At 41.5% G+C, this 12,332-nt stretch overlaps 1 protein-coding gene across 1 annotated transcript; it reads right to left on the bottom strand.

Moving 5' to 3' along the window:
• Positions 1-301: 301 nt before the first annotated feature.
• Positions 302-1,423, bottom strand: LOC144497736 (putative C->U-editing enzyme APOBEC-4). Its single transcript, XM_078219175.1, has one exon. It carries the CDS (start codon positions 1,421-1,423, stop codon positions 302-304), a length of 1,122 nt encoding a protein of 373 aa, XP_078075301.1.
• Between the last annotated feature and the right edge of the window lie 10,909 nt (positions 1,424-12,332).

The raw sequence follows: 12,332 nt of genomic DNA on the forward strand, positions 1-12,332 counted from the left end.
GGGGTGTGGAATGGACTGCCTGCAGGGATAGTGGAGTCAGAAACTTTAGGAACATTTAAGAAGCTATTGGATAGGCACATGGAGTACTTCGGGATGATAGGGAGGAAATAGCTTGATCTGGGTTTCAGACAAAGCTCGGCACAACATCGTGGGCCGAAGGGCCTGTTCTGTGCTGTACTGTTCTATGTTCGATGTTCTATCTGCATTATAGGGATTCTATGATTCTAGTTAGTTTTCCTTCGTGCTATCTGAAAGGGATCTAGTTTTGATTCTGCTAGTTTGAAACAGCTGATTTTGTCAGCTAATTCCTTCTCTTGGATTTTTCCCTTTTTCCTGTCTCCCTCTGTTGCCTTGAATTGTTTGCTTTTCCTCTTCTCTTCACCGGAGCTTCTAAAATTTCGACGGTTTCAGTTAATTGAATGTTGTGTGGTAATGGGGTTGCTGGTGGTTTCCAATTGGATGTGTTGGGCATGTTCAGATGTCTCACCACATTCTTCGGTTTCATGTTCTGTTGTTGAAGTGGGTGCATGTACAAAGGCAAAGCCAACTTGTTTGGAAGATCGATGTAAGGTTGGTACGGTTGGGGTGGAGCTATTAACGCCATTCTATTCACAATTGGCAGTGGTGCTTGCGAAATAGGATACAAGTCCACATCCCTTGGCTTAAGGTATCGCTTTTGATGTTTCTTTGCTCGGGGTGCGACATCTATGTAAGAAGGGTTAACTCCAGTGATGGCAGCTATCTGATGGGCATTGCTCAGGTCTGCAAAAGCTCGCTCAGGCAGAACTGGGTTGTAAAGCGTTGTCCGAGGCACACCGTTCACAAACTTATGAAGGATTGTCAGCCATGTCTCACTGCTGATGGGATTGAGGGTAACCCTTGGCCAAAGTGAAGCCAAGCTGTGGAGAGCTTCTCTATTCCATCCAGATTCAGAAAAATGATCATCAGTATGATAGAGCGCAGAGAAATAAATGTCCAACCTCGTGCTGGGATAGTTTACCAAGAAATCACACATTTTGTTTATACAGTAGTGGGGTCTTTCATTGCACGGGGTGTAATTGGAATAGATGGTTATGTAAGCAATATTTTCATAGGAGTACAAAAGTGTCTCTAGATAGCCATCTATATCAAAGAAGATAGCTTCTGGATGAAGATGATATGAAGTACAGTTAGTTACTTGTCCTTTCTGCACTAAGGTACCAGATGATAACTTGAGCTCATAGAAGACCAGATGCCTGCCACTCTGTAGTTGAGCATAGGGAAACCCAAAGCTTTCATAAAATTCAATGTAGGAAACACGTGCTTCTTCCCCTGTCTTGATGTGATAAGGACATTTTGGACAGCTTTCAGTGAAATACAGCCAGTAGTAAGGTTTCACCAGTGTGCCCTGAGGAGCAATATATTCTTCATAAACGGCAGTCATGATGGCTGGTTCATCTCCACATTTGGAGAGTATAATTTCATTGCACCATCATAATCCTTTAAGGATAATGTATTCCTGAAAGAGAAGTTAAAATGGGTGCTGATTATTTACAGAAAGGTGGTTTTACAGGGACCATGTAAGAAGGAAAAACAGTCAATGTTCCAAATTTAGAATAAAAGTAGACAATGGAAACTCAAACCTTCGGCAGGATTCTCCGGCCTCCCAACCACGTGTTTCCCGCCCAGCAGGAGGTGGTGCGTTGTTTGCTAGTGGCAGGATTCTCTGGTCCTGCCGCTATCAGTGGAAATTCCCCTTGACACCACCCCCACGCCGGTGGGAAACCACGGGCAGGAGTGCGCTGCCGGCAGGACCGGAGAATCCTGCCGGCATGAACGGCAAGAGGATTCTGGCCCTTCTGTCAGAATGCCTTCTTTTAAAATTATTTCAGGTTTTGAATCTTTCTGTTTCAGATTTCCAGCATTTGCAATATTTCTTTTTGTATTGGCCATAAATAACAGATAGTTATTAATAATTTCAATAGGGAAATTAGAAATTTCTTTACTTAGTGATTATAATGTGGGACTTACTTCCACAGGAAGTGGTTTATGCAAAGAGCTTGGATGCTTTCACAATGGAGCAAGAAGAGAGGAAAAGAATACAAAGATATATTAGATGGAATTGGAGGAGATTATTAATAGTACAAAAAATTAGTTGGGCTGAATGGCCTGTTTCTGTGCTGTAATAGGGAGCCCGGGACAGAACCTGTCCAGAGATGAGACTATTATTGTAGCAAATTTATTAAGTACTAACAACACCAAATGAAAATAACATCATGTGCATTCACACATGATGACATTGGGATAAAATGTCTCCATGATTTTTCAATCTACCTATTTCGGTGAGTTGGAATTTTATTTTTTGAATGGACATTTTTCCCTTCCTCTCTGCCGTTTGAATATTTTAGCCCCTTTCACTAGGTTTAGCTTGTATGAGTGCCAGTTACACTCGGTATGTTGCCCAAGTGACCTTTGTATTCATTCACCTGTGAGGCTTCACGTTAAACGTCAGGAGATAATTAACCCATTTTTAGATGTCCTAACTTAGTCTGATTTCTCCTCTTCTCTCCAAGGCACAAAGGGCACTGAAGGGGATGAGAAGCTGTTTGACTGGGTGTGATGATTGGAGGTAGTGTGGTGAAACCTTCAGGAATACTTGCAATCAGAGTTGGCAACCTTTAGGTTCACCTCTGTTGAGAGAAATTTAATGAGCGATCGATGGCCATGTTATTTTTAAATGGAGACTTGCATCCACAAATGTGAGCTGTAGCAAGAAGAATTAGTTTCATCAACCGGAGTTTCTAATGCCATGTTCCAGCAGCGAAATGCAAAATGAGAAAAACAAATTGGTAGCAAAACTAATGCAAACATATGTTTTATTGCTGGAGTAAAATCTAGCTAGGCTTCTAGCTAGAAATAAATCATTTCAGCTGTGCTGCATAAATATCACTCAATGTGTTGAATCTCAAGTGCAGCACTAAAGCCTAGAGTCATTATAAATAAATTCCTGTGAATCTATCATGATCTGAATATGAAGCTGTCGAATACAGAGTTAGAATGATAGGCTTAGGCCTGAAGGTGGAAATGTAAATTATCCAGCGTGTATGTTTTAAGTGTTTACCTGTAACCTGGAGACCCAGCTAAGCTTCATTAACCTGTTTTCCTGGCACTTGTTGTCTTTTCGATTTATCTGAAATATGAAGTGTATTCCAAATGTTGGACTTCTCTTGGTGTAACCCTACAGTAGATCTTGCGAACGTGTTTTTCTTTCACCTCTGCTTCTGTCCATTTGCCGGGGAAGTTGTTTTGTTAGTGAGTTGTTAGCGAGGGTGGGGCAGCTTTTGTTTATGAGCGAAGGGAATGGATAATGAACTCCATGGCAATGAGACTTTGTGCTAGGTTACAGTTCCTCGCGTAGAGGGTTTGTACATTTCTGGCAGGTTTCCTTAACCTAATTAAGTCATCATCATAAGACCACAGTGTTGCCACTGCTTGCATCATTGAGTATTTCAAAACTGTAATGATAAGACAAAATGCCACATTGTACGCGACAAGGTTCACTGAATGATATGTGTGTATTTAAATGTTATGGATGGCTGGCTGACTGCCAGTTACGAAGGATTGCGCAAATTAAGGGATTGTGAGAAATAATGAGAACAAAGGTTTGAGTGGGTTTCATCTTGAGCTTGAAGATTTCAATTCCTCCATTGTTTCCCTGCTGGGTCATTCGGTTTTGCTATTCAAATACGGCAACCGATCTGCTGTCGCTCAGGGTGAGTCAGAGGATTTGTTAAAGTGTGACAGCAAGTGGTGTGCTTCCAAGAGACTTGTGCCATGTACAAGAATTTTATTACTGATAAATCATTACTAAAGCTAGTTTTAAATTGGTTAGTGGTGCTGGCTGTATGTAGCTTTTTGGTGCTATTGCTCAATCACTTGGAAGTGTAATTAGTAAAGTAATGAGCAGTGTTGGACTTGGTGATGCACATTATCAGGCAAAGTGGATTCTGGTAATTCTGCATGGAAGTTACAGACTACAGAGTGATTTTATGTACGCATATTCAGATTTATTTCCACATATAATCCAGGTGGGATCCTTACAACCACAGAAAAAAAGTACAGGAAAAGACAACCTGGTCCATCAAGTCTGCCCTACACCATGATTTGATTTGATTTATTATTGTCACATGAATTGAGATACAGTGAAAAATGTTGTTTTTTGCGAGCTCTACAGCCAAAACATACTATTCATAAAGTACATAGGGGAGAAGGAAAGGAGGGGGTACAGAATATAGTGTTGCTGTTCCCAATAGGGTGAGGAGAAAGATCAACTTAATATATCATAGGGCCATTCAAAAGTCTGATGGCAGCAGGGAAGAAGCTGTTTTTGAGTCTGTTGGTACATGTTTTCAGACTTTTGCAACTTTTTCCTGATGGAAGAAGGTGGAAGAAAGTATGCCTGGGGTGCGTGTGGTTCTTGATTATGCTGGCTGCTTTCCTGAGGCAGCGGGAAGTGTAGACAGAATCAGTGGATGGGTGGCTCGTTTTCGTGATTGACTCAGTTACATTCACAACTCTTTGTAGTTTTTCGTGGTCTTGGTCAGAGCAGGAGCCATATCAAGCTGTGATACATCTGGAAAGGATGCTTTCTATGGTACATCTGTAAAAATTAGTGAGAGTCTTAGTGGCTATGCCATAGCCTCCATGATGGCTGGAACATCATGACTATACATTTCCTCCTTTACCTACCACCTTTTATGGGCATGTAATTTACAAGAGGAGTCAAAAGAAAACATGGCCAGTAGGGAAACAAAATAATCTGGAAAATTCTTCCCTGACCCGCAGTTGATCAAAACCAGTCCATGAAACCACACGGGCCAAGTACCAGCTATCAAAAACACATGTCTTCTTGGTTATGTGATCTCCGTCCTAGTCAATAACTAGTCTAGAAACCTCCTGAAGGCAAGCAGAGAGTCAGCACCCACTACTACATCACCGGCAATATATTTTAAATGTTCACTGGGGGAAAAGTACATCCAGTTTATTCCTGCTCTTATGCAGCTTAAACACACATCCCTGTTCCTTCCCAGTCCAATAAACTGAAATAATCTACCGATAGGAATGCTATTTAACCCTTCAATTATTTTGTATCTCCCGATCAGGCCACTTCTATGTGTAAGCTGCTACATAGTAAATAGGGTCCAGAATTTTGGTCTGTCTGAGTAGCTGAGGTTCATTAACCTAAGGACCATCCTTACAGTTCTCCTCGGGACCTTTTCCACAGCCACTACATCACCTGCCATGTGATAATACACCAGGTGCAGTCTGACCTGTGACCTGTAGAATATCAAAATTGTATACTTTTGATTTATACATCTCAATTCTTCTATTAGTGAAATAGTAGAATGTCTATTTATGACCTGACTGACATGTGGAAGTGAAATTAATCATTTGTTTGTTTCTAGTCATACAATACTTATTCCAAAATTGATTACAACACAAGAAGAGCCTGTATTCAGTCTAAATCTATGCTGGTTCTCTGTCCAAGCAATCAAAATAATTCCACTGCTTTGCCTAAAGCTCTCTGTTTCAAATATTTAAATTTCCTTTAAAAGATGCAATAGTGTGTGCTTCAACCTTTCCCTGTGGGAAGGTATGTTAGGCTCCAGCAGTTCAAAGAAAATTTGCCTAATCCCTTTCCTGGCTTTTTTAATTGTTTACATTTTTCCTTTCCTCAGTGACTCCACAACCAAAGGACATGTTCTTTTCCCATTCGTTCTTATGGAAGCCCCTCATAGTTTTAAATTTCTTTATCAACTCTCCTCTTCGTTTTCTCTTCTTCAGGGTTCATGGTCCCAGTATCCCCAGTCTTCCTCTTGTAAATATTCACACATGTAGATTTGCCAAGAAAATACCAAGCTGTGGGTTGTGAGTTCCTGTGCGCTGATGCTGGCATGACGTACTTGGCAGCAGCTTGTAGATCAGTTCTCCTAGGCCTGCAAGGAGTCTGCACTGACAAGCAGTCTTAGAATGACCAAAGGGCCCGAATGTAGAGACTCCATCTTTTATCAACCCTAACAACCTCACTGTGGAGGTCTTTGAGAGCTTCACATACCTTAGATCAACAATTACCAGCAATCTATCCCTTGTTGCTGAAATCAGCACCAGGACTGACAAGGTCAGAGCTGTCAAGTCAAAGTTAAGAAGCCAAGTGTGGACCAACAGCAAACAAACCGAAAATGTAAAGCTCCGTGTGCACCAAGTTTGTGCTCTTAGCATTTTCCCTTCAGAAAGGGAGGCGTGGACAACTTATGCAAGCCAAGAAAAGCTTCTACCTCCGCTGCCTCAAATGAACATTGGACATGTCCTGGCATGGCAAGAGTGCCAAGAATGGAAGTACACCAGTGCAGGGATCCCCAGCATGTTTGTCTCTTGACCCAGTGGCAAATCCATTGGCTGAGTCATGTGAGCTGGATGGATGTTGGCCACATCCTCAAAGACATGTTCAATGGTGAGCTCACTATTGACACAAGATCAACAGGTTGCCCACATTTGTGATGCAAGGATTTCTGCATTCGAGACTTCAAGTTAACTGAGATCAGACATGATATAATGGGGAGACCTCTCTTCTGACCCCAGTGCCGAGAGACAAGCAGGAAGGGTATGAAAGTAGCAGAGGTCAAAATAGATGACCAGATGGTGGAAAAGAAAGAGCCCGCTGGAAAGACAAAACATTAGTTGAGTTCAGCCAACACCATTCAGCTGTGCCAGTTGTAGAAGGGAGTGCCAGTCACAAAAAAGTCTCTATAGCCACAAGACAGTATTCAATCCAGAAATGACATACACTATTAAGCACAGTCCATTGTCTCTCTCAAAGGACTGTTGCCAATAATGATAAATATTCTCCATGGTTGTAATGTACTTATAAAACAGCTGAAACTACAAACAATACTCTTAAGTCAATATTTGCCTATAACCTAGTCAATATTTTTTACAAGTTTATCAAAGTATTTACAAATGGGGCATAGAGTACAAAATCCTACAAGCTTTATGACAGATTATTTTTCTACTCTGATTCGCACTTTCAGGGGGATTCTGAAATTGAACCCCTCAGTATCAATCACTATTCATTCATCCCCTTCAGCATCTTTCGCACTCACCCCATTAAATTGCACTTTATTTCTATTCATTTTGGTGAAGCCCAGCGTTTATCATCCATCCCTAATTGCCCTTGAGAATCACTGCAGTCCATGTGGTGTAGGGACATCCACAGTGCTGTTAGATAGGGAGCTCCAGGACTTTGACCCAGCAACAATGAAAGAACACCATATATTTTGAAGTCATGATTATGGGTGACTTGGAGAAGAACTTTCCCTTCCATCTGCTGCCCCTGTTCTTCTAAGTAATAGTAGAGGTTGTGGATTTGGAAGGTGCTATCTTCCTGTCACCATTGTTTAAATGAAAGTGCAAAAATATTTAATATCTCTTGCCATACCTTCATCCCTCCATCATCCCCTCCATTAGCGAGTGATTCTGCCTTCTCTAATGTTTTTTAATTCATTAATAGGAATGTACCAGCGTGGTTAAAGCCAGTATTTATTGTGCAATTCCATTTAATCTTGAGAAGTTGGTGATGAACCTTCTCCTTGGGTACAAATGAGTGGCTGGTTAGGCCATTTCAGAGGGCAGTTAAGAATCAACCACATTGCTGTTGGCCTAGATTCATATGTAGGCCAGAACAAGTGAGGATGGCAGATTTTCTTCCCAAAAGGACATCATGATTTGGAGATGCCGGCATTGGACTAGGGTGGGCACAGTAAGAAGTCTCACAACACCAGGTTAAAGTCCAACAGGTTTATTTGGACTCACCTGATGAAGGAGAAGCGCTCCAAAAGCTCGTGATTCCAAATAAACCTGTTGGACTCTAACCTTGTGTTGTGAGACTTCTTACTGTGCCCAGAAGGATATCAGCGAACTAGATCTGTGTAGAGTCTGCATGTTCTCCTCATGTCGGCATGGGTTTCCTCCGTGTGCTCCGGCTTCCTCCCACAGTCTGAAAGATATGCTGGTTAGGTGCATTGGCCATGCTAAATTCTCCCTCAGTGAACCTGAACAGGCAACGGACTGTGGCAACTCGGGGATTTTCACAATAACTTGATCGCAGTGTTAACGTAAACCTACTTATGACACTAATAAATAAGAATAGATGAATTTTTCACAATCCAGTAGGCTCATGATCATCTTGCTAAGACTAGTTATTTTTAAATTCCAGATTTATTTAATTTCTCAATTGCGATGATGCATTTTGTCTCTAAATTATATGTCCCGGCCTCTGGATTACTAGTCTAGTAACATAACCACAATGTTATCACTATCCTTTACTTTTAATATCTTGGTTATTTTCTGTATTGGGAGCCTTCACTTTATCTTCTGTTGATTACCTTTAATCTCTCACTATTCATTCATGGAACGCTATTGTTTAATATGCCACTTTTTAACCTTTATAGGAACGTATTTATATCTCCAATTTGAAGATTTCCAACAATTGACCTTTGACTTGTTTTGCTAGCTAATCTGTCATTTCAGGAACCTGGGCTGTGCCATCTCGCCTCATTTCATGTGTAAGTTTGAGTTTGCTGTGCAATAGTCAGTGATTGACAAAGCCCAGAATCATATTTATTCCATGTGCAGCTTGGCATTTATTTGAACACTCCGAACCTAACCACTGGAAAAAGGAAAGCGTGCAGACCTGGCCTTTCTAAAATAGGATGAGTGGGTGAAGTAAGAAAGATGGATTGTTTTATGAATGTGCCAGGGTGTGATCATTTTGGCTTTAAATAAGTCTCTTTCTCTCAAATATGCAGTTTAAAATTATTTCAATCCCAGTCAGGATTAACTAAGCTGTTAAGCATTTCATACGAAATACATTGCAGCCAAAATGCTGGTAGTAGTTAATTTTCTATTTACCATCTGGCAAACAGACTCCTAATGACGCGGAGCAGCAAACAAAATTCCTCATTAGTCTGTGCTGCCAATGTTATTTGTAACTGATGATGAATGACCTAGATAATTGTTCTGCTGATACCTACACATCAATTGGCACTGCTGCAAAGTACTCAATACAAAGCTGCAGAACATTTGTGAGTTCTTTTACAATAATGTACTTGCCAAAAAACAGTACAAAGACTGTCCAGATTCCTTCACATTTTTGGATAAGATTAATATTGTGCTTTCTGAGTTGTGAAGGAGGGAAGAGGTAACTTAAGAATGAGCCAGAAATGAAAATCAAAACAAGAAAAAAAAGGAGTCAAGATTTATTGCTTCGATAAACTTTATTGGAAAATGTTGTAATTCCTTTCTCTTTCTCCCCTTCTTTCAATTGAAGTTCCTAGAACTTGCCCTCTCCTCAAACCTGCACACTGCAAGCTAGAACACATTAGGCCCTTGTGGTGTTTGTCCCCTCTATGGAGCGATCTGCCGAGAGGGCCACAGGACCCAGGTAACCAATCAGGGACCAGGATGGGGGTTCATCCTAGCAAGCGTGGGCTTCTGTATAAATTCAATCCTGGAAGCTGACTGGCAGCCATGAGGCTGCAAACCTCTGTATTATGGTTATATGTAAATAAACAATGCAGCTTTTATTTGCCTAACTGGGGAACAGGAATTATTACATTGGCAATGAGGATAAAATAAAAACAACAGTCCCAAGATCATGGGTATAAAGTTGCACTGAAGTATAGTTCAAGTTGGGAAACAGATGAATATTTGTAAATATTCTCCAAGTGAATGGATAAATCCTTTTGATGCCCCTCTGCAGAATTGGACAAAATACTTTGAACATTTGGGCGACTATTTTCAGAATAACAGAATAGAGGAGGAGGGGAAGAGAAGGGCAATCCCTCTGAGGGTTTGTGGGACCCAGACCTACAATTTAATACGCAGCCTCACATCCCCAAGCACGCCCGACTCCAACCCGTTCACCGAGATAGTTGAATTGGTGAAAATACACGACCACCTGAAGCAATCAGTAATATTGTAGCAATTTAAGTTTAAACTCAATCGGGAGAGCTCCTGGCAAAATTATTGCACCTTATATTACTAAGTTAAGACAAATCTCCGAGCACTGCAACTTTGGAGCCACTCTCAACAATATGTTGCGGGACTGTTTAGTCTGCGGGTTAAATAATTAATTCATCCAAAGAAACTATTAGCAGAGACAGATATAGATTTTAAGAAGGCACTGGAGATTGCAATGGCGATGGAGAGTGCTGAGAAGGGTGCACAGGAACTTCAGAGCATTCAAAATGATGTGGTTCACCACTTAGGGTAATTTTAAAATGGAAAGCAAATGTAGCCATGAATAGAGTGAGAAGAGTTAAAAGAGCCAATCAATCGCCTAGGATTAAAGAAGAGTGTTACCGGTATGGGAGTAATCCCCTGAAACATGCCAATATAAAGAGGTTAAATGTTTTTTCTGCCACAGGAAAGGTCACTTAAGGCACCAATGTGAAAGTAAGTCAAGTCTACCCAGTAATACATCACAAGTGCATACTATGAAGAGTCCAGTACTAATCATTTAAATGTTCACTCATTGTCCAATGTAAAAGCGGGCAAGGTAGCCCCATCACTGTGATGCTTTTGGTAAATGGTAGACCCTTAAGGATGTGAATTGATACGGAAGTCTCTGCCAAAGTGATAGGAGAACACACATTTAGATATTTACAAGAAGGAATCCAGTCATTGAGTTTGAGGTGTACCACAGCAAAACTAGCAAATTAGAAGGAGAAACCATCAACATAAATGGTACTACCACAGTACCTGTAAGCTTTCGGCAGCAGTTCCCAGTAATAGTATCAGGCCAAGGACCAAGTCTTTTGGGCTGTGATTGGCTCAATGTACTCAAGTTAACCTGGAGGAGATCTCCCAAATACGGCTTTCTGACCCAAAACGTTAGCTCTATTCTCTCTCCACAGATGCTGTCAGACCTGCTGAGTTTTTCCAGCATTTTCTGTTTTTGCTTGTCAATAGTATATGGGTAAAGAAGTTCCAGCAGTATATGTATGGGAGGCACTTTACCATTGTTATGGACCACAAACCACTCTTGGGTCTCTTTAAAGAAGACAAGGCTATTTTGCTAATCATATCAGCGAGAATTTAGCGTTGGGCATTAATTCTGTCCGTCCATGAATATATATTCAAGCAGCAGCCTGGAACACACATTGCGAATACGGATGCACTTAGCCACCTGCCCTTACCAAAGAGTGTGGCACTTCCTCCAGTCTCGCAAGAAATTGTTAATGTCATAGAGCTTCTTGAAAGTGTTGCCAGTTTTGGTGCAGAAAATCAATTATTAGACCAACAGGTATCCACTTTTGCCCAAAGTCAGGCACAGGACGCTAATAGATTGAGCTAGTGAACCACAGTTTGAAAAAATGAAACCATATTATATTTGGAAGGATGAATTAAGTTGCGAATATGTCTTCATACTTTGGGAAGCCAGAGCAGTCGTCTGTGTACCAGGAAGGGAGTTGCTCCTAGCCAAATTGCAGTGCCCATCCGGGTATATCTAAGGCAGGAGAAATGTATGGTGGCCTGGCATCAATGCCGACATTGAGAGCCTAATCAGGCACTGTGAACCGTGCCAGTCGCAACAAAGGTTGCCTGTTACAGTCCCACTGCACCTTTGGGAATGGCTTGGCCGGCCATGGGTACGGGTTCATGGTGATTATGTGGGACCATTCTTGGGCACAATGTTTTTGCTTTTTGTTAATGCCCATTAAAAGTGGACAGAAGTGTTTGAAATGAAGTATACGGCGTCACACTTTACAATTGAGAAATTGCGTCAGTGCTTTTTGATCTTCATAGTGTCGGATAATGGAACAGCCTTCACAAGTGCTGAATTTCAAAATTTCACCTCCTTAAATGGTATCAAGCACATCAGTACTGTGCCTTACCAGCATGCAACCAATGGATTGGCTGAACGAGCAGTCCAAACCTTCAAGGCGAGCCTTAAGAAGCAGTCAGGGGCAACCCCGGAGACCAGAATCTCACGATTCCTTCTGGGCTACAGAACTACTCCATACTCTAAAACGGGAGTGCCACTAGCAGAGTTGTTGATGGGCCAGCATCTTAGGACCAGACTAAGTCTGTTGTTTCTGAATTTGTCGGGGAGGGTAGTGGCCGGTCATGCAGTCAGAAAAAAAAATCATGGGATGTAACTTGAGGCCCAAAATGCCGAGTTCCACTGATTGAGCGTCGGACATGCGTGTGGTATGTCATGGAAGTCCCGGCACTTGCGCATGTGCGCTCAGAGCGCGAATTTCTAAAACCCCCAATGCGGGGCCTGATAGAAA

Source organism: Mustelus asterias, chromosome 8 (genome assembly GCF_964213995.1).
Source record: "Mustelus asterias chromosome 8, sMusAst1.hap1.1, whole genome shotgun sequence".
Lineage (NCBI taxonomy): Eukaryota > Metazoa > Chordata > Chondrichthyes > Carcharhiniformes > Triakidae > Mustelus > Mustelus asterias.

Bases quoted from the DNA above. Each gene is read 5' to 3' on its own strand.
- LOC144497736 (XM_078219175.1), bottom strand. From the start codon at position 1,423: ATGACTGCCGTTTATGAAGAATATATTGCTCCTCAGGGCACACTGGTG.